This window comes from Pelmatolapia mariae, linkage group LG1 (genome assembly GCF_036321145.2).
Source record: "Pelmatolapia mariae isolate MD_Pm_ZW linkage group LG1, Pm_UMD_F_2, whole genome shotgun sequence".
NCBI classification, from domain to species: domain Eukaryota; kingdom Metazoa; phylum Chordata; class Actinopteri; order Cichliformes; family Cichlidae; genus Pelmatolapia; species Pelmatolapia mariae.
The window spans coordinates 26,239,820-26,266,914 of NC_086227.1; the positions used below are offsets into that span (position 1 = coordinate 26,239,820).

Here is a 27,095-nt window from a genome sequence, read left to right on the forward strand (position 1 = left end):
ACATCATTGACACAAAATCAAGCTAAATATCACAATAGTCCAATCAGCCTGTAATTTTCACATTAGTTTAGCAAATCGATGTATAAATTAGAGCATGATGTAATTTAACTTTATTGTTATTATTATGACATAAGCTGAAGTAAGCCATGTGGCCAGGTGTAAACAATATTAACTTGTGCAGTGGTGAAGCAGAGACTGCGCTGAAGCAGCACATTCACTGACCTGCTCACTCTTTCAGGCTTTAGCTATCTCTTTCTCACACTTGCTGTTTCTAATGGTCAAAGTAACCATAAAAATCATTATAAGAAAACTTGACGTATTATCAAATCTGGCTCATACTAATATCATCAGGTTACTGTGGCTCATTCTGACAGTGTTGTGGGTTTGAATGAATGAGTCTGTGAGAGCATTGAGTGGACCATTTCTCCTTTTCCATAATTTCTCTCACATATATACTGTTACTGTTACTGTTGTGAACTGAGCGGGCAATAATAAACCCAGTAGTAGTACCTAAACATGATAGCAAAATTAGATAGGTAGATAAAAACACAGTAACCAGTCCAGTCCCCATTTTAGCACTCAGTGTTTTTGACCTGTGCCTCTTGGATTATTTCAGCTTCCTCATTCTTCTGCGCTGACTCTCCCTTGTCTGCTTCCATGTCTTTCCCCTTGAGTTGCTCCCCCCTTTTTGCCTCTCCCTCTCCCCTCCTCTCCTGACCACAGCTTGACTCAGGAGAAACAGAGGCAGATGTTCCAGGAGCACACAACTGCGCCCCCACCCCTACACCTCCCATTTGTACTGGATAAGCAGTTAACCCCCGGAAAGAATTGACCATACAAGCACGCACACACTCGTACAAAGAACACCGCTGGCCAAATCTATACAGGCTCAACAGTTGTCCAACTGAATGAACAACACACACACACACTCATACACAGTGCTGTCCAGATCCCCTCAGGGTCTCTGATAGTCACCACTCTAAGGTCACGCCTGATGTCAGTGTCCAGGGCTCATGGTCTCTGTGGGCAGCTGGCCTGGCTAATCCTGCTGCTGCTGGAGGGTGCTTCTAAACTAAAGGCAAACCCCTCTTCTGAGGGATTTTTTTTTTTTTTTTGGTGGGGGGTGTTCACTTTGTTCAAAGAGCAAGCAGGGGTTGTTTGTTTGTTTGGTTGGTTGCTCTTTATAAATCAAACATTACATCAAACATAACAAACAGCAAATAGCAGCATCTTGTAGGCTTTGTCCCATTTCTGCACAGTCTTCAGGAGTAGATTTATTTGTAACTCACATTTTGTTTGAAAAAATCTGAAGGTGAGCAATATTTCATGAAAAATATTTTTGTGTTACTGAAATGTTTTTATAAGATTCCCTAAAATTACGAGAATGTCTTCAAATGTCTTGTTTAAAGCAACCAACAATCTAATTATTACAATAATAATAGTGATAATAATAATTTGGAGTGAATAGAGCTTCACATATCTACATAGCGGCACATGTTCTGACACACAGACACACCCACACACGCTGGTATTTTTTCTTTACTTTCACATTTCTGTCAGTGCTTTGTCACCACACTTTGTCCCAAGTATGATGAAGATAAAAAAATAATACGTTTTCCAAGTAATCTTTGGAAATGTGTGAAAATGGTAACAATTGCTTTATTTTCTGTTTACTAATTCATTTACTTTTCCTGTTACTTAAACACAAGCACTGGAGCAGGCAGTATTTTTATGTGATGTATAAGGGCACATTTTCACATTTGAACCAGTTCAAATGATAAATGTAGATGTGTCGCAATGAGGCTGACAGATGGTGTAAGTCGGTATATTCCTGGCCCAGGTGAGGTGAGCCTCCTGATCACAATGCTGCTGTTAATGAGAGAATCTATCTATCTCTCCTACAGCAGTCCCAGCATGTGTGCGTTAATGTTTACGGTCGGTGTGATGGTGATGATGTGGAGGTTCCCACGACGGCCATCCATCCATCCATTTCTTGGCACACACACGCACACACACACACGCACAGGCCATATGGCCACCTCATACCCGTTGCATGCCTCCACTGTGATTTGGCCGGGAGCATCCAGTAGGCCTTGATCCACCTACGGAGGCATTCGGGCTCTTCCACCCAAGAGGGATGAGAGAAATGAAGGAGTGAGAGGTGAAATGGTGGCGGAGAGATGGAGTAGATGAGTGAACGTAAACGGAGAAATTAAGAGACTACGCAGAGACAGAGATGAAGGAAGCCATTTGGTACTTGGTTGGTGTTGTGGTGTTTGGTGAGCAGATGGCCGGGCTCGAGGAGGGGCGTGCCTTGTCCTCGCGACCCTTCACAAATCACACGGTTCTCCCCCGAGGGGCTCGCGACTCGCCGTTCAATAGGAATCAATGGGAATTACTTCGCAAGAGAAAGGGATGAATGGGCGGCGGGGCGCGAGACCTCTTCCTTTGTTGTTCCACTATGTGTCACGGAGCTCCAGCTCACGCGCGCGCACACAAACACACACACATACACGCACACGCACACACATAGACAACAGGAAAGCACTTCAGTTAAACAATCGACCTCCAGTTAAACTATTTTTTAACCCCACACGTACACGCGTGCACGCACGGTCACGCACACACAAAGGGGGATCAGAAGAGGGAGGAGTTTCTACTTTCTGCTGTTTCCTTAAGACACAATTAGAGAAGCTCTCGGCATAAATTACGTTTTAGGGTAAAATGTTGTCTTGATGCTGGTGAACGATGGAGGGGGGGTCACTTTCCATGTAACCATGCCTTTCAGTCACGCTTTGCTGGCGTAATCGGAAAATGTGTGCCATGTCATGGTGATGAATGACTGATGGTATATTGGCCTGATACACAGAGGGAAAGAGAGCACCAGGGACCTCTGAAAGTCGGGATGAGTGTAAATAAAAGGCCTAGAGAAGGGGGGATTTTACGCCACGCCACATAGACGCATCACAGGCTATTAAAGGGGGTTGAAATCAACTGGCTAAATGAAATGAGCAGCTCTGAGCAGCGTCCTACAGCTAAACACACATACGGGTATGTGGAAAGACGGTGGCAGGCAGGGATAATAGCGTTAAAGCTTAAGGTTAAAGGCCTTTCAATCATTTTCAAGGAGTGTAAAGAGCACATCGCGGACACGCAACCACATCAGACATGTATACACTGACCCGGAGGGGAGAACCAAGCAGGGTCATCAAACTTGTGCAGCGGTGGCACTGCGGCGCTCCCGCAGCAGCCCGTCAGCGCCGTGTGCGCCTGACATGACAGGCCGAAAGTTGTGCATATGTTATCTGTGGAGTGTGAATGAAGGCCCTGTTTGTGTACCGCGGCAAACCAAAGCAGTAATGATATGCAGACGGAGTAGATTCCATTAGAGTTTTTAATTAAGCTCCCCCCTAAAAAAAATCACCCAGTGCGCGCGCCCTTGTGAGTGCGCGCTACTGTCTGTAAACATTAGAAGAGGGCTCAGTTCTTTAGTGAGTCTGGCTGCTGCTCAAACCTCATTTAAAGGTTTTCTTTTTTTGTTGTTGTTGAAAATGTGGTGTTACATGAAACGGGCGGAACCTAAAGTGAATGAACTGAAATGTCCAAAAATAAATAGATAAGTAAAAGTCGGTATTCAGTCTGCCAAATATATCTCTCATATGTACCACCATGTACGGTACAGTAGAAGCTGCAATCAGTTTTTAGCCAAATTATTTTTATATAAACTTCTTTTATCTAAGTAAAAACTATCAATGACATTAAAATGTCTTTTTCAACAGACTTCTGGCAAAGAGGGCAGCATAATTTTCAACAAACACGACATAACAGTTCAATAAGGGCTGGGCTGATAATAATATAGGTACATTAACTAGAGTAAAAATACTTGTGAAACATGTAATTTCTTTATTTTATGTATAATTCCTTCGTAAATCCTGATGACTGTGGTCTATTTATCAATGTAAGTAAACATATTGGACATAAAATCACATCGGAAATCGTCTTTTTACACAACAGCTATCTTTGGAGCCTTTCATTTCTATCTATATTGAAAAACAATTGCTTAATTACTTGTTGCTTTCCTGCAGGGTTGCTAATTTTTTTTAGATATATATGTAATCCCGTGAGACATTAATGACTTGGTAAAGAATCACAGCACAGTTGGGAATGCCAGAGATAAGCTCAGAATAAATCACGCCAACAAGTGCGCATTCTTGCCCACATTTTTCTGCGGATATACACACATATGCAAATTAGACAGTGGACCCTGCGCGAGTTGTGTTGCCAACCTGGTGTACAGCGAGCACACGCTCTGACTTATACTGTAGCGTGAATAGGGTTATGGTCTGCAGCATCTAATAGAATCTGACTGTATTTCGTTAATGTGATGTTTTATTATAAAACACATTGTAAGATTATTGTTTATGCACCCGGCCATGTTTTCCCCTTCGTTCTCTCTCTCTCCCTCTCTCTCTTTCTCTGGTGCTGTATTATTGTGGGAGAGCAGGTGCTGCCGTCCCAATTACCATACAGCTGAAAGCACAAAGAGAAAAAAAAAACTTTACTCCTAGTATGACTCCCCCCTCCCCCTCCCCCCGCCTCATATTCCCCCTCCTTTCCCCCATAAAGTCCCTTAATGACAGCCACGCGAGTGACACACCACCAAGTTTTTTTGTTTTGTTTTGTTTTTTTACTGTCTCTATCAAACTGCAACTAAGGGAAATACACAGGCATGCTTACAAATACGGTTAAGGTGTGTTCGCCTGAGGCCACTGAGCGCACTATCGGAGATTTTTTTTATACTCTCGAGCGCCTAAAGCTTGTCATTATCCACTCAAAATGGTTCAAAATCTATTAACGATTAGAGGAAATCGATTGTATTCATTGAAAAATCGTAATGAGTTAAAATGAAGCTCTTTCTCGGTATCACAGTTCTAATATTCAATACTGTTTTGAAGAAGACACTCGTCAGTCACATTTTTATCAAGACGTGGATATTAAAATAACAGCACACTTAGTGCAGCCTGCATTAGGAAAACAGCAGCAATGTTTTTATAATGAGGGCGCAAGTGGGAAGAAAGGCTGTAGGTCTCTAAGCCAAGAAATAAAGATAAAATAATAAGAATAGAGCGACTTGTTTTGGGGGTGTGGCATTGTGAAAACCACGGCAGGGGTAACACCATAGGAATGCAGCGGAGCAGATGGTCGTTGTAACGCAGTTGGGACGGCTGGCTGGCCGGCTGGCCATCCAAGGAACGAGCCAGGCCAAACCTTTACCATAGCCCCTCAAATATAAGAAGCCACGGTGTGTCTGGCTGCAGCATGTGTATAAATCGCTTGATGGAGGATTTTGTCCAGAGGTAAAATAATTTGTCGGAATGTAAATGGGCCCAGTGCGTCCTAGAAGAGGGAGGCATCGGGGGAAGCATGGGGTTGTTGCACATTTAACAGCTCACTAGCCATTTGGTCCATCCCTTTGAGAGAAAGAGAGGAGGGGGGCGGGTTTAGAAAAGTTGTGTGCACCCCCTACCTCCCCCTTCCCTTTCTTTGTGATGGCCCCTGGGCGGACTTGTGGTGGTGGTGGAGGGAGGGGAAGAAGAGGAGCAGAGGGGCTCATTTGCATCTTATTACCCTTCGCCTGCTGGCCCCGTATAAAACCCTGCACGGGGCAGTAGACCCATCAGACACACGCACTGCCACACCAAGGAAAACGGAGAGGACCGCAGATTTGTTTTCTGTGTTTAGGATCAGCATATCATGATCAATCAAGTGGAAAAACAAACAAGCCTATCAAGAGTTGCTTCTTCACCGACTGATTGGAATTAACTCTTTCCATCGGGGATTTCATTCACGTTTCTTCGAGTGGATCAGTCTGCTGGGGATTACTTTGCACTGCAACAGCCTTTCTGTCACAAACTTTCGCAGTGTATTGGAAAATATAGAGGCGGAAGACAGACGCACCAAAAGGAAAAGTTTCACTTCAACTTCCTCTTCCCACCCCCACTGCGCGTCAAAGACTCACCTTGACTGCGAGACACTGGGAAGGTTTTACAGGACTTTCTCCATGAGTGTTTGAGCCGGGCTGCACGGACTTGTGGAGCTTTCACTGGTTTTGAGGGGCTGTCAACACAATGGGACGCCTGTGTCTGCTCCTGGCTGTCAGTCTCACCGTACTCACCTGCCAGGTAGGTCCGATGAAAGCAAACTTTAACATTAAAGGGTATTAAAATACCCTCTGCACATATTTTGAATACAAACAGCTTAAGATTGATTCTCAAGGGTCCTGCCTCAAATACTCTCGATTGATTAAGCGCGTGTGTGTTATAGGTTCTGTGCTCGGGCGTGTTTGAGCTGAAGTTGCAGGAGTTCCTGAACAAGAAGGGGATAACTGGGAATGCCAACTGCTGCCCCACTCACCTGCAGGGCCAGCAGCAGTGTGAGTGCAAGACTTTCTTTCGGGTCTGTCTGAAGCACTATCAGGCCAACGTCTCCCCAGAGCCTCCCTGCACGTATGGGGGGACTGTGACTCCCGTCCTCGGCTCCAACTCCTTCCAGGTCCCGGAGACCAACGCGGACAGCTTCACCAACCCGATCCGTTTTTCCTTCGGTTTCACATGGCCAGTAAGTAAAAGCAGGACATATCATCGGTAATATTATTAATAATATTGTGGAAATAATGATAAACTGAAGTCTAGAGCTCAGTTTTGTGCATTTACTGTTTTTGTTTGTTTGTTTGTTTGTTTTTTCGGGCCCAATGCCTCAATTTGGTAATTATACAGTTACCCCCACCCCGAAAAAAAATGAAGTCGTAGTTTTGAGGTATTCTCTGTCCCATAAACTTTGAGTAATGAAGGGCATTAACAGACTGAGATGTATTAGCTTTGAAGAGTGCAGAACGCAACAGATGCTCTCAAACTCCACACTTGTGAGGGTCTTTGTCAGCCGTGTGTGAGAGGGGCTATTGTAGTATTTCTGTGCTCTTTGGTGGGATAAAACGGGGAGGGGAGGAGGGTGTGTGTGTGTGTGTGTGTGTGTGTGTGTGTGTGTGTGTGTGTGTGTGTGTGTGTGTGTGAGAGAGAGAGAGAGAGAGAGAGAGAGAGAGAGAGAGAGAGAGAGAGAGAGAGAGAGAGAGAGGGGTGTTCACCAAACGTTTCTCTCCTCCGACCAGCCGTGGTGGGAAATTTAACATCCTCTGAGTTGGCACATCATTGGCAGCACAGCGTGAAATTCCGCCTCGTTTGGTTTTACAGCGGTGTCAGAGTGTGATATGGGCAGGGGTGTGAAAAGGGGAGCAGGTACCGGGCCTTATTAGGCACCTAATCAACACGAGAATTAGGCTGTGAAGTTTATTGGGAGGCCTGCTAATGGCCCGCTGCTGCTCTGAAGGGAGGGAGGGAGGGAGGCCTGTAGGCTAAGCAGCTGTTGATTCTCTCTCTGTCTCTCCTCAGGGGACGTTTTCACTGATCATTGAAGCTCTCCACACCGACTCCCTGGACGACCTGACAACAGGTGGGTGACAGCAAGAAAAGCCAGTAGTGTAACTCAAAGACAGAGCAGAAGGCAAATAGGTTTTCCTGGTTTTCTTTCAAATGTCAGGTCATATTTTTCTCCTTTCAGCCATTTTAATAAGAATTAAGATCCAACTTTTTGAGGCACACACCTTCCCTTGAAAAGTAAATAAGGGTTAATCATTTCTAAACGTCTGCTGATTATAGTGTGGGGAATCAGCTAATGCTACATCTCAGTGAGGCAAACGTCCAGTGTGTTTTTGATTACACAGCCATGTTCTTGCATATAATTTGGGTTTTTGCATATAATGGCACAATTTCCTGCGTGGATTCACTTGTCTCGTGATAATAGGCATTCTCAGATTTGTCTCTGTGGTGAGATTTGCTGTTGTCATCTTTAAGCCATCATCTTATCATTGCACTGAGGTTTTATGGTGTAATCTGTCTCTATTTGGAAAAAGTTCACAAGAAAAGCATTGTTGCAAGCCAGACAGCAGATTTCACCCCTTGGCCTTTTATTTTTCACTGCATAACAGACTCATTTTCAAAAACATGTGTGGCTGTCATTCTGCAGGAGCGTAAGCACATATGCTTCTGCAAGACCTGAAATCTGTAGTAAACAAAGGAATATAACTGACAGCTTCATGTGAATGAAAGGGTCCTACCCTGTCCTACGCTCTGCAGAAAAGCCATGCTTCACAACAACAACATGTGACTCACAACAAGCTGTGTGATTTACTTTTTCAGACAACCCAGAGCGTCTGATCAGCAGGATCGCCACTCAGCGTCACCTCAGTGTGGGAGAAGAGTGGTTCAGTGATGTGCAGACAGCTGGCAAGACTGAGCTGCGATACTCCTACCGCTTCCTGTGTGATGAGCACTACTACGGCGAAGGCTGCTCTGTTTTCTGCCGCCCGCGAGATGATGCTTTCGGACACTTCACTTGCGGCGAGCGTGGAGAGATCATATGCAACTCTGGCTGGAAGGGACACTACTGCACTGAACGTGAGTGGTTTTGGTTTTAATCAAGCAATGTCAGTAAGTCTGTATGGAGCAATGTGAGGAATATCCATAACTGAGAGATATAGTTGGCAAGCACAAACACCTTCAGGTTAGTGGTAATGCAGTAGTTAAATATTCAGTCCAATGGCAGCTGCTTAGATAAGCTGAAGGAGTGGCACAATCATTAGCAGCAAGCGGTGATGTTTACACAAAGTGCCTGATTCCAAAATACTGCCTCACAAGTGAGACGTGTTAACACTAGTTCCGGCTTAGTCTGGAATTACTGCCATCTTAAAAAAAATAGTTCTTTAACTTTTAAAATGAAAAACACATAAGCTTTAAGGGGTTTTGAGTTTCTACAGTTTATAAACTACTTTTCAAAGTTAATTTTCCCAACAATCATTTGCCTCTCTGTATTGTTTGGGGACTTTTTTTTTCACCTCATAATGCGGGGCCCGTGTGCAACAGGCGTCAGTTAGTTATCCCATAGCACCAGAGGCCTCCATTCTAATGAGCCGCAGTGGCTCCTCAGTAATTCACACGCCGCGTGCCTTCCATTAGACCACTGGGGCCTCCTCGCCCAAAACCTCCTCCCCGATTGGCCAAGTGGGGGTCCTGTATTGTTGTGGTTCAGGCTGTTGATTGGCCGAGCACGGTTGTGTATTGTTGTGGAGGGGGCAGCTGCTCGGTGAGAGGAGACAATGGAGCAGCTGTCTGGTGGTTAGTTCCACACAGACCAGCTGGCCCTTGGGGGAGGAGGAGGAGGGGGGGGGAGTGAGGAGAGACAGGATGAGCAGAAGAGGGGAAAGGATAGGAGAGGAAGATGAGAGGAGGGGATAGGTGGATGGGAGAGTAAACGAGGAAAAAGGAGGATCAGAAAGAAGAGGGAGGGATATGGAAAGAGAGGGGCTGAGGGTGAGAAAAAGGACTTCTGACCCACAGTCAAGGGGAGAAAGGAGGCTTTGTGTGGGAGGCTTTTGTATGGGAGAACAACCATGTTAAAAGAGAGGGCTTGTTGGCTGCATCCCCCTCGTTTGGTGACCAAAACTGACGTAGCTCCGTGTGTGGGTATTAAGGCCAAAACGGTAGCATTTTCAACAACTTTTGAAGCAATGAAGAAACCAGCAAATGTCAGCCTGTTCACAAGAGTGACCCAGTGACACCAATTACCCTCCAAATTTTATTCTTTTGCATTATAAGTGCTAAGAAGACCTCCAGAAGACCTTTAACCATAAAGACTGGTGAATTAAGCCTCTTAATAATAGAGAATAAAGATACTCTAGAGACATGCCTGAGCAGGTGAATGTATTCGGCAGACAAACATGGCACCAGACAAGGTGAATGACTCCACCAAATAGATAAGAAGGCCTGAGGGCCAAGCAGATGGACTGTCAGACAAGCTGTCAGTGACTTGAAAAGGAATTAAAGTGATTGGAAGATTGATGGAGTGCAAACACGCCTCATTTCCAATGGGTTACCTAACCGTGCATGTTTCCTCTCTTTAGCAATCTGCCTTCCTGGATGTGATGAAGAACACGGTTTCTGTGATAAACCAGGAGAGTGCAAGTAAGTCCAGAAAAGCATTTTTAAGTTTCCATAAATTAATATGACAGTGTTTCAATATATTTTCTTCTGTTACTATTAGTGTTAAATAATTGTCGTGTTCACAGGTGTCGTGTGGGCTTTAGTGGGCGTTACTGTGATGACTGCATCCGTTACCCTGGCTGCCTCCATGGCACCTGCCAACAGCCTTGGCAGTGTAACTGCCAGGAGGGCTGGGGTGGGCTTTTCTGCAACCAGGGTGAGTTTACTGACACATTTACTACATGCTTAATTCCCGCTTGGACCCTCTTTGCTTTAGGTTTAAACTACATTTTTTGTAACGGTTGGTTATTGTTCGTGTTTCCAGATCTGAACTACTGTACACACCACAAACCCTGTCTTAACGGAGCCACCTGCACTAACACTGGCCAGGGCAGCTACACTTGTTCCTGCCTACCTGGATACACAGGGGCCAGCTGTGAGATCCAAGTCAGTGAATGTTCCGGAAGTCCATGTCGCAACGGAGGCAGCTGCACTGTGAGTATCACAGGAGAGGAAGACAGAAAGAGAGATGATGTGGAAACAAGAAACCTGTGTGTGACTGTTTACATTCTTTCCAATATAGGACAATGACAATGGATATAAGTGCACATGCCCACCTGGTTTTTATGGTAACAACTGTGAGTTAAGCGCCAACACCTGTGCAGACGGGCCTTGCTTCAACGGCGGACATTGTGTTGACAATCCGGAAGGTGGCTACTTCTGTCAGTGCCCGACAGGATATGCTGGCTTCAACTGCGAGAAGAAAATTGACCACTGCTCGTCCAACCCCTGTTTAAATGGTACATTTATTGATTTTAACTTCACCTAAACCTATAATTGAACCCAGGGTTAAAACATCCAGAGACTAATCACTGGTCTTTCTCTTAATCCCTCTCCCCTCTGCAGGTGCAGAATGTGTGGATCTGGTGAACTCCTACCTCTGTCAGTGTTCTGAAGGGTTTTCAGGTCCTAACTGTGAGGAAAGCGGCACTAGCGTCTCTGGATATTGTCTCTCCTTCCCTTGTCAGAATGGTGGGACATGCCAGGAAACAGGAAGTGGCTACACTTGTAGTTGCCCCCCAGGTATGACAACTCTTGACAAATGTCTTGATGTTTACATGAGTTTTTATGCAGCTTAGTGTCATTTTCTCAGATTCTTAAACTGTACTATTTTCACAGGCTATACTGGCAAAAACTGCAGCTCTCCTGTCTCCCGATGCAAACACAACCCCTGCCACAATGGAGCCACTTGTCATGAGCGAGGCAGCCGCTATATGTGTGCCTGTGTGCCCGGCTACGGCGGTCACAACTGTCAGTTCCTCTTACCAGAGATTCCCAGGGGTCATCCGGTTGTGGATGGACCCGATCGAATATACTCTGGAAGTGAAAATCCTGATGATGTGGAGGATGACAATGGAGGATTCCCTTGGGCGGCCGTGTGCATCGGCGTCTTCCTGGTTCTTGTGATCTTGATCGGATGCTCTGTGCTGGTGGTCTACATTCGGGTAAAACTGCAGGAGCGGCACAGTCATCACAGTGACAGTGTCCACAGTGACAGCCACGAGACCATGAACAACTTGACAACCACCAACAACTGTCTCCGCAGCGACAAGGAACTGGGAGTTCTGATGACAACATCAATTAAAAACACCAACAAGAAGGCAGATTATCATTCGGATCTCACTGGATCTCTCGGAGGTCTGAGTGGAATCGGTGGGCTCAACGGAACAGAGAAGAATGGCTTTAAATCTCGGTACCCTAGCGTGGAGTACAACCTGGTCCACGAGCTTCAACCTGAGGAGTTGCCACCATGTAAAGAGGAGGGTCACCAAGAGCCAGAGGTCAAATGTGAAATGCTGGATGAGTCAGATACAGAGGAGAGATACAGGAAGAGGAAAAACAGGTACACAACCAATCAAAATACATTCTTAACGGTTGGAACTATTTCATGCAGATGTCCCCTTAATCACTGTGAAAGCATTTGTTGCATGAATGACAGCATTTCTGAATTTCTCTGTCCTTTTTTATCCCACAGTGATGCATCAGAAAAGAAACCTGTGGCCGAGTCACTGAGCTGCAGTGAAGCAAAATATCAGTCATCCACCGATTTGAATTGTCACGCAGCGAGCGATCTTAAATATCAGTCGACCAGCGACATTAAATTCCAGTCAACCAGTGATGTTGAATGCAGCGGTCCCAGTGACAGCAGGTACCAGTGCACCAGTGACACCAAATACCAGTCTGTCTACGTCATATCAGACCAGAAAGACGAATGCATCATTGCCACAGAGGTGAGTACGCAAAAATAGACCCAAACGCCCATAAAACACACAAAAACTGCAGTTCCAAAGACTGACTTTGTCCCTTCTGTATTACAGGTATGATACCAGTGAAAACCAGGTGGTGGTCCACATACACCAGCCCTGAGCAGTAGAGCTCAGCTTGTCTCCAGGAGGTTTTACTCCTGCTGTTTGCTGCTGTTCCCTCGGATTTACCAGAGGACTTTGAGCCAAGGTGCTGATGAGCCCACTTGGCAAGGACTTAGTACTACGGTAGTACTACGGGTGAATTCTGGATATTTCTTGGATGGATGTAGGTCTAATGTTGACTCAACACTACGGACGGAGTACCAGGAGGCAATGCGAGCGCTTGTACAGACTTTGTACAGAAACAGCGTTGGCTGAGTACTTGTCTAGTCCAGTGAAGACTGTTGGCAAACTGATGAAGACGTCTTCTGCAGTTCAAGATGACTTACTGCTTGTAACAGGATGAACTCCAATCAGTGGAATATGGACTTGTATGTCGACAGTTGATATTGTAGTACCATGGGGTACTGATTGAATGAACAGTGAAGTACCTTTGGAGTACTGAGAATTTTTAAAGTACTGTTGTAGTACTGTTATGTGCTGTGTTTTACAATGCAGTGTAAAATCTGTCATGGATAATGAGTAGTTCGAGTTCTGTGCAGTGCTGCAGAGCAGAGAGCAGAGTTGTAGAAACATTAAACATGCTACAATCTATTCATTAAATATAAATCACAGTCTGAGCTTTCTTGACACAAATTAAACTGTGGGACTACTTCTGTAGCAGCTCAACAGCTTTTCCTCTGCAGCACTGACAGAAACAATGCTGAGCTGGTTCTCAGCACAAACTAAAGAGCTAAAGACTCCAGTAGTGACTGCAGATCGATCCAACATGGATTCTGTTGGGCCATACTGGCCTCTGACCCCTGAAAGTTGTGACACACAGGGAAATGTTTTGGGCAGAGCAACTTAGGAAATACTTTTGGCATTAGAGGACGAACCAAGAAGAAAAAAATCCAGATGAAAGAACTCAAAACAAACATATTTGAAGTTTAGTTATCAGTTCGTGTATGATTTCTGTTTGAAATTGCTGCACATCCCTTTCCAGAACATTTCCAGAATTTTGTGAAATTGCATCAGCAGCTCAAATTGACAGTTTGGTCTTTTTCTTCCTGACCTCTAGTGATGCTGTTGATTTTTCCAAGTAGGCCGAACTATAAAGGACTAGTCTCAACTGCCAAGACCTCATTGCACTATAGACGTGAGCGTGCATGTGTGAGAGACAGCACAAGTGTGTGGTTTTATGTGTGTTTGTGTGTGCATGTAGGAGAGTTCACGCCTGTGTCATTGAATGCACTGCTCACTTCCACTCCCTTCACTCTTCCACTGTTAGCCAGTTCAAGGACACCATCACCCTGCCTGCCGTTGGTTGAGATCATTTGTTTTTATTTTATTTGTTATCTAAAGAAAGATGTATTCTTTTAATTTAATTATGTAATTATTTGTGCTCCATTTCATTGTGATTTTTTTAATTAATCCTGTTATAATTTAAGTTGGATTTCTTTTTTTTATCTGGCAGATAATGTATGTATGTAAGTATGTATGTATGCATGTATGTGTTAGGCACTTGAGACCACTGTGACTGTGTTGTATTTAAGAGAAAAGTCTGATGTACAGAGCCTGTCATTTTTAATACTGGAAAAAAGGCGCAATATTTTTCCAAAATAAAAAAAAAAAAGGAATGAAATACAGCACATCTGGTGTTGAATGCTTGTTTTTCCCTTTCTGCTTAACGAGGGATTATGAGAAGGACGCAACATGCTCTTAAAAGCTGTGTAAATTAGCAAAGCATGAATACTCGGCCGTTCTTACATTTGTAGGTTATTTTAAAAAAGTAATCTGGAAAATTGAAGCTGAGGGATTTGATGTCACTTAGTGATAGTATAAGTGTTTTGCATTTGTGTGCGTGTGTGTGTGTGTGAGAGAGAGAGTGTATGTGTGTGTGTTTGTCTGACACAGCAGAAGACTGTCTCCTTGTGGAACCACTAAATGAGACAAAGACACACCCCATAATCATAGAACGCTTAGCTAGCCTCCTCTGAGGCCAGACCCATCTCCTTGTGTGTATTGTAATGTGTGCGTGTGTGTGTGTGTGTGTGTGTGTGTGTGTGTGTGTGTGTGTGTGTGTGAATGAAAGACAGAGAGAGAGTGAGAGAGAGGGATTGCACATGTGCGTGTGTGTATTTATTTTAGTCTGCATCTTTATGTGTTTCTGAATTAATGTTTTTTTCTATGCTCCTCAGAGTCCAGGACTATTGGGGTGTGTGTGTGTGTGTGTGTGTGTGTGTGTGTGTGTGTGTGTGTGTGTGTGTGTGTGTGTGTGTGTGTGTGTGATCTTGTTTTAAGCACAGGGGTATTTATAGCTGAAGAGAGAAACCACCAGTCTGGATTTAGTCCCAGTTGCCCCTGCCTGCACTACTCCGTGTGTGTTTAAGTGTGTGTGTGTCATTCAGCGACCACTGGGAGCACAGAAGTAGTCATCAAAGAAACTCATCTGGTTTGCAGTCTTATATAAACACACACACCACATACACAGGACAGTGAAATTGGATGACAGATGATCAGAAATTTACTGCAATTACAGAGGACACACTGTATTAAGTGTCGACATGGAGCACAATAACACACACACACACTCCAGGAGAGGTCATGGACTGGCTGACTGAAGTAAGATTTGAATGATGGAGTAGAAAGAAAGTTCACAATTCCTTTCCAATATTGACACATTAAGGGATGAATCTTTCACATCCTAACTGATCGTACAGAGCAGCAGATCACACCACTGACCTGCCCACCGGCTGCAGACACAGCGACGGTTGCCCTTCCAAAGACTGCAACTGTGGCTACTCAAAAAGTATTTGCTTGTATTACACAAGCGGCAGGCAGTTGTTAGCACATACCATGCTAAGCTTTTTAACTTAACTTTTTTTCTGTGCCACAATAGCTTTTCGCTGAGTTGGAAAATCACAGGAGACAGGCTTAAAGCTGGTCCTTTGTTGTTGTCAGGCTGTCCTCCAGCCCCTGAACAGTCGCACACACTCGCGTCCTCCCTCTCGGCATCTCTCTGGTGTCAATAGTCAGACAAAGCCCCGGTGACTGGCTGCCATTTGCTGTCCTGCTGCACATAAAGAACAGCAACTCTTTGAACTTCTGAAAGGGGGAAATCGAAACTTCTTCATGGTCAAATCTATAGAGAAATGTTTATCCAGTCAGTCCACACTTCACATGGGCTCATTTCTTGTTCTTATCGTTCACCTAAATCCTGAACATTTTCTTTTTTTAGTTCTTAAAGAAGTCCAAGATGTACCATCACTCATATTGTAAATAACTCAACACAAAAATGTGAACACAAATCTATACATCTGTGTGTGTGTAGGATGATATATTGTCTGGTTCAGCCTCTCCCCCCCACCTCTCTCTTCTAATACAATTTTTATTCTGACAGGGAGTAGGCAGGACCGTAGCTAATCCACAGAACAGGCTGTTTAAGTGTGTCTCAGCTATAATCTGATTAATCTGTCCATTCATACACTCCTCTCCTCTCACAGATCTGTTTGAATGTATAAGTGTGTGTATGTGTGTGTGTAAACATCTTGGCTGGTGTGTGCATGTGTTGGATAGATGGATGGACAGAAAGAGATTTTTGGGAATACAAAAAAAGCAAACTCTTGGCTGCTGACCCTTCTTTTGTCCATGTAATGGTCACCTGTCACACATGCACATTGGGGTGACTCCCAAGAAGACCAAACATGGGACAAAGAGTGTGTTTGGGAAGGAAAAATTTATTTTATCTATCAAGCGGCACATCTCTTTATAAGACTAGCAAAAATGGATGAAAATCATTGGTTTTGGGTTTAGTTTGAGTTGTGAGTTTGTTTAGACTTATTAGTTTATTACTTTGAGGCTTTTTTTATTTTAAATTTTAGTAATGACTCCATGTTTAGTATTGAGTTCTTGGTGTTTTTGTAATCTGGTAGCTCTTATTGTAAAAATTTGTTTATATTTTTGATCTGGTGTATTTGAGTAGCTTCCTTAAGGTCCCAATATACCCTATATGCTCACCACCATGTCGTCATCAGACAGATGTAGCCATTTATACCTGCTGTTAAGGCACAGAAGTCAAAAGGCCAAAAAGCCACAACTTTGTCAAGTGTTTTTCTCTCATGTTATTCCCAAAAACTCAAGTTTCAAATAGTTACAACATCTGTGTGTCAGTACATCTCTGAGCTTGCAGTATTATCATTAAAATTGGGGTAAAAACTGGGACCATCCTACATTTCTACCTTCAATCCAGCTGTGACGGCAAATGCAACACAAGCGACAGGGCAAGCATAAGAACGACCTTAGTGTCTTCTTAAATTTTGTGAAGTCTTCATTTCTGTTAAGGCTTTCTATTTATATTACTTCCTGTTTTATTTTGAAAGTAATTTGCTTCCCATCTTCAGTTTTACTTTGTCTTCATCTTTTATTAGTTTCACCTGTTTCTTGTTCCTCAGTTGTTTCCACTCCCCTTGTTAACCCTCTGTGTGTTTCTGTGTGTATACACAGCCTTGTCTTTCAGTTAAACTTTGTGTCGCACTGTTTACGTGCCTGCCTTCTTCCCTGTGTATTTCTCTGTGCTGTCCAGGTTTTGTTACTTTGTATCTTGGACTTTTTTACTTTGAACTTTCATCAGACAGATAAATGGTTCACTTTTTGTTTTTGAACTTCTGTATTTGGGTCCTCACTTTTTGCATTCCATTACATGACACACATCTGTATTTCCCTTTAATTGCAGTCGTTATTACCATATTTCACAAAAATCTGTGTGGTCTCTGACTTTGTGATGATGAAGTGAAAGTCAGTTTTCCACATTGTAGCACAGGCAGCAAAAGATGTGGCATCTTAATGATAAACAGACTGGTTCTTATATAGCACTTTTCTACTCTAGCTGAGCACTAAAAGCAGTTTAAACAACTTGCCTCATTGACACAAACACATTTTTCTATGGAAGTACTTCCTATGTAACATTCACACACATCCATACTCCAATGGATACATCAGAGAGCAACTTGGGGTTAGTGTCTTGCCCAAGGATATTTGGCATAAAGACTGGGAGCAGCCAAGGACTAACCACCAACCTTCCAATTAGCAGATGCCCTGCTCTACCTCCCGAGCTACTGCAGAGAACAATGATCAATAAAAACCAGATTTTAGAACAGTCTATAATTAAAACAAACAAACTATTAGACATTAGAACCTGTCAAAATGTTGTCTTTGGTCCCCCTGAATATGTGGGACAGAGGGACAATGGATAAAAATGTCATGCTGTCCCACAGGGATGTCAAACTCTACATGAAAAATGTGTAAAATTTCAGAACATGTTCTGGTATTTCATTGCCAAGACTGTCCTTTAATCCTAAAGTATAAAGGTCTTGGTAATTCATAGAAAATGTCCTTTTTTTCTGTGAACCATCTGTAGAAACGTAAATTCCTATAGTAGAACTTTCGGCCATTACTTAATTACTTCGGTGTAGCATGAATGACAGTTGGTGGTGATGTTGTGGGGTCTTTATAAACAGGAAAAGCGGTGAAGCCTACGGAAATACAGTTTAAACTTCAAAATCTATGCACTCCTTTACATTTTCCAGAGCTGTCCAGTGGGCTAGACTGGGGTCTTTGCTGGGCTGATTCTGGCCCACACACCTTATGTTTGACACCCCTGGTCTAGTATATCAGATACACATAACTGTGCATTAGAAAAGTACAAGTATAAGTAGTACAAGTATTGCTTGCTTTGCTTGTTGCATTTGTTGATAATAAGATAATAATTAAGTTTAAAATACTAAAACACATATGTAGTAAATACAGTTTCAAAGTTATTTGGGAAGCCTGGGAGAACTAACTGACAGCCTGTTGATTGATTGATTGATTGATTGATTGATATACCTTTATTAGTCCCATAAGGGGAAATTTCATGTTCCAGATGACATAAGAGCTTTAGCAGGTTTATAATATGTCATATTATTATTATTATACTGAGACCAGACCATCTAGAACCAATGACCATGCCATGTTCAAACTCACTTAAAGCAGCCTTCTGATGCTTGGTTTGAACTTCAGTAGCTACTGTGACGATGGCTTTTGTGTCCTCTTGGGACAAAACATTCAGACGTTTTTTTTCATATTGTGAAATGTGATTTTAAAAAATAAATTGAATGATAATGTGTGTTATTTAGTACAATTCAAAGATAGGAGACATCAATTTAAACTGAAGCTCATGATGCCAGTTAGACTATTGCTACAGTTGATCCTGACTCTTACCTTACTGAAATCACTTAACTAATATAACAGAAAAAGTCAGCTCATCATAGCCTGTATACAAAGAAAAACGTAACAGCTAACAATGCAAATTATTATGTGACTTATTTTGAGCCTAAGTGAATATGAGGAAGAATTGGCCCAGTCAAAAAGTCATTTGGCTTGTGTGATTATTATTATTGTCCACTATTATTGTTATGTGTATATAATGAGAATGTAGACAGCCTGTATGAAGTTTAGGTCTATTTTTGAGTATATTTACCACTTTTAAATACCACCTGATCACTTGTTGCACTAATTTTACTGCACACAAAGTAAACACAGAGCCTTTTCTCTCAACATCTCCAGACTTTTTTGCTGATTCGCAGCCTCGGAGAGCAGCATCATAACAGTGTCCCGCTGACTTTACATCCCTCTCCACTCTGTCTGTTATTAGCATTTCAATTTGTCACAAATCCCCATGCTCACAGAGCATCTCTGACTAGAGATTTTTGGGGCTAAATCTTGTGGGAAAACAGAGATTTCTCCCTCAGTCATCCTCCATTGTTGAGTCTGAACAAACGAAGTGACCGCAGCAGCCTGAGTCACACAATGACAGACAGCTTATTCAGCTACTTCATCTGTTGCAGCTCCCCAGGGACCAGGCTCTGATCTTTTCCCAGAGCTCTACCTCTCTCTTTCACTCAGTTCACCCCCTCTTTCCTCTTCTTTCCCTGATTATCAATCTCTAACTCTATTTGCACAACATGCCTTTAATATACTTTTGTTTCCCCTTTCATGTGTTGCCTTTTTAAATCATAATTTTAGGGTATAGTCGCAAGTCAACGCAATTAAAGCCAAACACATTTCTCGGTTCTCTTTGAGAGCACTGTTTTTGTTTGTATTTTGTTTATTGTCATCTCTCCCTGGGGGTTAAACCGGTTGTAAAGACAGAGTCATTCCTTCAGAGACACCAGCTCCCATCAGCACCTTCTGGTCATTACTGGTGCATCGTGGGAACAGCTTGGCGAGTACAATGATTGGCTAGAACAATGAAGCTGGGGGGCAACACAAAGGACACGCCCACCGCATGATGGGAAAGAGCAGCAGAGGAAGCAGATGTTGCCACAGAGGACCCACAGGAGGGGAGGGAGAGAGAGATAGAGAGATGGCAGATGTCTCTCTATCTCTCTCTCTGAAGGCTTTGCTTTATTTTTTGCATCAGGTGAGAAAAAACAGAAGTTTTACCTGCTTTTTTTGACAGAATAACGATTTTTAAAGCCCAGAACACGCAAGGGTGGTCAAAGTGTCCTCGGATTTCTTCCAAATTGGCTTTGTTTGCCCTATAAGACATCTTGTTACTGCTCATTACTTCAAAGGCAAACCCTAAAATGCATGGATGGAGAAACAAGAAGTGCAGATAGCTCAAAAGAAGGCACGCAAAATCACTAAACGGTGTGTAACAGTGTTTGAGAGTATAGAAATCATAAAAATCGTGCTCTGGGCACAATTACGACCATGACTGATGTGTTTCTGCTCATTGGCACAGTGATAAACACCGAATGAGGAAAAATCAAAATGTGGGCTTTGGATTGTGACAAAGCCTAAATCTTGTTCCTGTAAACTTGATTTTACCATTTTTAGCAGATATTACATGTGTTTTTCAGTGCAGGGATGAAGACTGCAATATCTAATCCATGTGTAATTATTATTAGAGAGTTGATTGCAAATTCGTTTTCTGAGCAAATTACTTGGAAAGAAGAAACACTAAGTGTAGGTTAAGCAAAAATATTAAAAATTAGGATGTCAGTACAGAATAAAAATAATTAATATCAATAAAGCTTTGCTTGATACTTTAAGAAATGAAAGTCGTTTAAAGAAGGTATAAGCAGGCAGGAGTGGGGTGTTATTGGTGTCAGTTAGAAGACTGTTAACTTTGTGTTTTCATTATTTTCTTTTGCTACTTGCTGGTGCTTTGTGTACGTACAAAAACAGCCTGTTTAGGTTTAAGAAAAGATTGTGTTTTGGATTAAAATGCAATGAACTGGAATAAGAGACGTGTCTCATTATTTCCATGACTCATGACTCACTCACTCATGTATATAAATGAGACGACTGCGACTTTGACACCCTATGAATGAGGACGAGTTCACTGAACAAATGTTAAATAGAATGTTAAATACAGATTTAATAAAGTGACTTTTATTCATTTTATTTTAATTACACAAAGTAGTTGCTTTTAGAAATTTCAACATTACTTACCTAAATAGCAGTCGTAACTAATTATGAAATGTTCTCAGTTATCACTTCAATCTCTAATTTCTCTTTTAATGTCCTATATTATTCCCATATTGATGCTGTAAATAATAACAATCACTATTTAGGTTCATCTAGAACCTAAATAGTGATTGTTTTTGTGTCTTTGTGCCTTTTCCTGATGCTCCCATGATCTCATTTTTAAGGAGCTCTGTGCTTTCAAAACTTTCACAATTCTTGTTTTTTATGTCCTTGGACTAAATCTACATTTGGTCAGTTACATTCATGGTCCTGACACATTTTTATATCCCAACATAGTCGACATTTACGTCAGCCATGGAGTTAGCCTTTACGCACCACTCAGACTTACATTGTCAGTTCATGGGAATACACTCTTCCTTTCAATGCAGCCATTCATGATGGCCAGACAAATTAGATAGCAAATTCACACAATAATACTTGCCAATTCATCCCTTCAAGACAAAAGGGAGAACAGCTGATGGGAACAAATCTTCTCGTGTTCGCTCACAGAGCCACGAGGGAGCAGTCATCACTTAAATATAAAGCAATTGAGACGTCACTATGTTGGCAGATTTGAGAGAAAAAAAAATTGGGTTGCCAGGTCTGATCCTCTGAGACAAGAGGAGTGGTTGAAATCTAGTAAAGTGTGCTCTGGGATATTTCTGTGATTAGGTGCTGTGTCTGTATGGTCTTTGTTTTCATGTGTGTGGTGTGTATGTGTGGGAATGGACCCTGGCCTGACTTGTTGATTAATGGCCAATGTGTGTATGTGTGAAAAAGCTCCTGGTCCTGTTTCCATGCTAATGAGTAGCGGCAGATGGGAGAGAGGAGGCCGGACCAACAATGAACAAACACACCAGCAGCCGTACAACTAAAAAAAGACCAAACAGACCCTCCTGTATGGTGTGTTTCCTCCCAGACGAACACTCTGATATTATGACCTTTCTTTTTGTTGGCTGGAGAATCTAAACACTGAATCCCGTCAACTCTGTCTTCATTTTAATCATCGCATGTTGGGATGCTAATATCAGCAAACAAGACACTACAGCATATGGCTAAAACTGATGGATTCTTTGGAGTGTAACACAGGCACTAGAGTGATTGAAACATATTTATTTTTCAATATTTACTGGAGCTACACACCATATTATCCCTGTAAGAAAATACTGTGAAAAAGTATTTACCCCCTTAGGTTTTTTTGGGTATATGTCACACTTGTTCAGATCATCAATAAACTTTAATATTAGACAAAGACAACCCCAGTAAATACAGCATGTAGTTTTCCAAAAAAAAAAAATAAATAAAAATTAATTATTAAGGGAAAAAAAGCAAACAAGAAACAGCCAAGAGTGCAATGATGACCCATCCAGGAGGTCATAAAAGAACCCAGAACAACACCTAAAGAAATGCAGGTCAAAGTTGCCTCAGTCACTGCTGAGCAAAAAGAAAAAGACTCACCTCACGTTTGCCAAAAGACATTTTGATGATCTTTCAAAACTATTCTGTGGACTGATGAGACAAAAACAGGGATTTGTGGAAGGCTTGAGTCCTGTTACATCATAAAACTAACACACCGTTTAATAAAAAGAACATCAAACCAACAGTCAAACATGGCGGTGAGAGTGTGATGCTCTGGGGCCGCTTTGCTGCTTCAGGACCTGGGCGACTTGCCAGAACTGATGAAACCATAAATTCTGCTCTCTACCAGAAAACCCTATGTCTGGCCATCAGCTCATTTCCTGAAGCTCAAGAGCACTTGGGTTATGCAAAAAGATGATGATGCAAAACACACAAAGGTCCACTTCTGTATGGGTAAAAAACCAAAACAGAATAAAGGTTTTGAAGTGGTCTAGTTAAAGTTTGGATTTAAATCAGATCAAGATGCTTTGTGGGGACCATAACAGTTATCTTTGTCTAATATTAAAATTTGTTTGATGATCTGAAACATTTAAGTGTGATATATATGTAAAAAAAAAAAAATAGGAAAAGAACAAAGACTTTTTCACATCACTGTATTCATGATTTTGGGTTTACATTCTGTTTACATTGGTAAAAACTGTTTCATTTACATATGTGCATTTAAGCACTATGATTATCTCAGAAAACGGGGTTTCTATATTTCTGTACACATATTCTAGTCACTAATTATAACAAATTTACCCCGTAGTGGTTAATGTTTTGACATATTTTTAAGTATGTTTATTTTTCCAGGGTAAAGAAGATATGCATGTACAGTATGTGTTTCCAGTCAGTTAAAAGTACATGCACAAGTCCAAAAGTTATTCAGGTATAATATGATTTTACCCTTTATTTTAAGGTATTTCAGTTTCCTCTAAGTCAAATATAAAGCATTTAATACACTGACAGGATTCAGTGGTACTAATGGGTTTTCTCATAATTCAAAGACACACATCTCAGCTTAATTGATCATTCTAGGTTGTATGTAGGAGCAAATATGATTTAAAAAAAGATAAATCTCTAGAAAACAGTTATACAAATGCCAGTCCATTCACAAGTCTATGAATTAATAAAAATATACATTTAAGATATACATTAATTTTGCACCATTTCCAAAAGTCAATAAATACCCACAAGCCTCAATGAACTAAAGCAATGTTGCAAACAAGAATCAGACAAAATTCCTCTTCAACAATGTGAGTTTGATAAAGTTATAAAGAAAATAATTATGTCACATTACTGCTGCTAAATGTGGTTCTACAAGCTTCTCGGTCATGGGGTGCACTTACTTTTTAACAGGACTTTGCAGAGTCCAGGGAGTTTTCTTTTTCACATAGCTGTGTGCATGTTGTTGTTTTTTTGTGTGTGAATAGTTATGTACATGAGATACATAAACATCTGCAGAATATGAAATACTGAGGATTTGTGTATTTATGGTACATGTGCAAAGATCTAGGTGTAAAGAGGCAAGTTGGTCCCACTAACAATACATCTCGCTACATGTCTAATTTTATTATTGACACACATGGTGATCCTGTTATTTTCACCATTTTTAACTGAAACCAAATTCAAGAGCACTCACGGAAGAAGCCATGACAAAAAGTTCAGGTGTTCTGGTCCAGTCTGAAATTTTAAATATAACACACAAAGTGGGGTCAATTATGACCTCGTGTTTTATAGCTGTAAAAATGTTTTACGGGGAATTTTTTGGGGGAATTTGTGTGGCGATGATAATAAAAAGTGGTTTGGGTTTGTGACCCTAGAAATGTATGCATGGTTTTAACATTATCAGCTTAGATTTTATTTCACAAGATTTTAGTCCTCAGAAGTTTCCCTAAGAACAATCAGAGCAGACAGGAAGACATTTGTTAAACTTGCTGCTTTCAGGGATATTTGGACAGCTATTTCAGAGGAGGGGGCAGATTCAGGCTGTGGCCCCAAACTTATAGAGCTGTGAAGTCTGCACTCGTTATCGGATAAAAATGATTGAATGAGATAATTAATGACATTAGAACGCCATAATATCTATTAGAAATAAAGTACCGGCATGTTTATGATAAACATTCAAACAAAATAATGGTGGCATTAATGTGAAACTACCCTAAAGTGATTTAAGTTTAATAAAGGTAAGCTCACCCAAGGTCGTATATGCTAAAACAGCTACATTTTGTTTTGCTGTAGTGACTTAACTTAAGACATGTTGCTGAACTCACACCTCGCTCCCAAGCACAACAGTAAGTCGGAGCAATAAGCCGCTGTAGCAGTTTCCTGTGTTTCAGTAGCCTCTAGATTAAGACCATTACATCTAAAGAAAGTACTGAGAGAGGGAATAAAGACACTGGGACATGAGGGCAGCTGTGTGCACGTACACCATTTACGTGTTTAGACACAAAATACATTTACAGTATGTTCTGAGTGTTACAGTGTGTGACAGACTGTGGAGGAGGGTGTCTCTGCTGATCAATTTTGCTTTTGTGTGTCATTTCCAGCTCTGAGTGGAGGTCCAACCTTTTACACAAATACAAACACTTCCTCCTTGTAAGTCTAGATAACGTTGCCACTGATTAGAGACAAAACTGTGCGTAAGTGTGTTTGTGTATTAGAGAGCTCCTCCGGGCATTAACACCCCAGGAAACTATGCCTGTTTCCTGCCACCTACCGTTTTTTAATTTTTCATTCTTACTTTCATTATTTTTACTGTTTTGCTCCATTTAATGACACAAACATCATATTTACTTGCAGTTTTTTTTTAGGTCGAATCCCTCTGATAGAACGAAGCAGGTGAAAATTAATCACTTTTGAGCAGTTCTCATTGTCACCTCAAACAGTAACCCACATACAGTAAAAGGAGGGGAAAAAACTTGCTAAGAATACCTGAGCTCTGAGGAAAACATCTGACAACAGGAGAAGACTGCTGAGCGAACACACACTAATGTCTCCAATTCAAGAAAAACAAGGATACACACAAACACACAGGATGAGCTTTAAATCAAACCAGTCTTAAGCACTTCTGGGGCATAAACAGTAGTAGATGTTTTCATTCTAAATATGCAGCACAATAGTGCATTATCAGAACATACTGATAATTTTTGACATTTGCACAGTAAGAGCTATACTTATATTGTGTGTGTGTGTGTGTGTGTGTGTGTGTGTGTGTGTGTGTGTGTGTGTGTGTGTGTGTGTATGTGTGTACGGGTTCGTACTATCCTGGTGGGGACCAAAATCTGACTTTTACTATCCTGGTGGGGACTTTCTGCACCGTGGGGACCAAAATCCAGGTCCCCTCGGGGTTGAAAGCAATTTTCACACTCAAAATGCGGTTTTACTGTCAGGGTTACAATTAGGTTATGGTTAGGTTTAGGGTAAGGGTCAGGGTTAGGCATTCATTTTTAATGGTTAGGGTTAGGGTAAGGGGCTAGGGAAAGCATTATGTCAATGGGATGTCCCCACGAGGATAGCAAACCAGACATGTGTGTGTGTGTGTGTGTGTGTGTGTGTGTGTGTGTGCGCACACGCGCAAGAGAGAGTGAGAGATTCCTGAGGAATGCTCTTAGTGCTGTTGTAGTATCTGCGGGCAGGAAATGGATTCCCAGAGACAGGAAGTAACTTCGTGGAGAGGGGAAGTGTTTGCCAGCATCCGCCCTCTGTCTGCTGGATGTGGAAGGAAGGAGGGAGAGGGGTAGTGAGGGCCAGAGGAAGAAGGAGAATGAAATAAAGTTGTTTTAGGAAGAAGAGAGGCAGAGCGGCAGCGCTGCTAGAGACTGTGAGGGAGATCCAGATGACGTCTGAGCTGCCCTGAAAAACAACTTTTAGCTGCTGTCTTCAGCAGAAGTCCTTCTTTCTGTGTCTCAGATGTTCCACATGCCAATGCAGTTAAAAAACACAAACACACACACACTTTTTTACAAACTGGGGAATGTTATATGGCATCTGACTGCACCCTCTACAACTGATTCTTTCCTGAGTCACCAGATGGGCTAACACTTAAGCAGTGCTGCACAGCAAATAAACCCATTAACAGTTAAAAGGAAAACCACAGTTAATTTTTAAAAACTGGGAAAATTGGGAATCCTTAATAGCTAAAAGTTTCTGAATGAGTGCCATGAGCACAGCATTGTAAGAGATCTGATAAGTAACTTTGAGCAAGCACTTATACGTAAGGAACAGTATTTTAAAATGAATGCAGCATGTCGCAGAAAGCCAGTATGAAGATTTAAGAATGGATGGATTCAATCTAGCATTTTGAACCAACTGCAAATGTGATGTTAGTGTTTTATTCAATCCATCATGTAACACCTGTAATAATCTTATCTGGATGCAATGAAAGTATAAATGAACTGGAAGAAATTGTTTAAATTTAGTCAGGTTTTAATAAAAAGAAAGAAAGAAAAATTTTACTGTCTGTAAGTCAAATTTAAGAAAATAGTCGAAGAGAACACCAAAATGTTTTACCCGAGGTTGAGGATAGGATACCAGTGACACAAGATATGATCAAGTATAAAAAGTGTAATTGCCTGCCATTGGGTGGGATGCATCACTAATATTTCTATCATATTTCAAAAAAAAGGTACAGGAACTTTTGTAAGAGCCATGTGTTATCATCAGCTAAACAGTAAGTTACAGAAAT

The 27,095-nt window shown here is 41.8% G+C and overlaps 1 protein-coding gene across 1 annotated transcript; it reads left to right on the forward strand.

The window, feature by feature from the left end:
- The first annotated feature begins 5,805 nt into the window (after nt 1-5,805).
- dld (deltaD) lies at nt 5,806-14,119 on the forward strand. Its single transcript, XM_063461281.1, has 12 exons — nt 5,806-6,182; nt 6,325-6,618; nt 7,446-7,506; nt 8,253-8,510; nt 10,013-10,073; nt 10,178-10,308; nt 10,417-10,586; nt 10,675-10,891; nt 10,998-11,174; nt 11,271-11,994; nt 12,127-12,382; nt 12,470-14,119. The coding sequence occupies exons 1-12, from the start codon at nt 6,129-6,131 to the stop codon at nt 12,473-12,475; spliced, it is 2,409 nt and encodes an 802-aa protein (XP_063317351.1). The 5' UTR covers nt 5,806-6,128; the 3' UTR covers nt 12,476-14,119.
- Nucleotides 14,120-27,095: the final 12,976 nt, after the last annotated feature.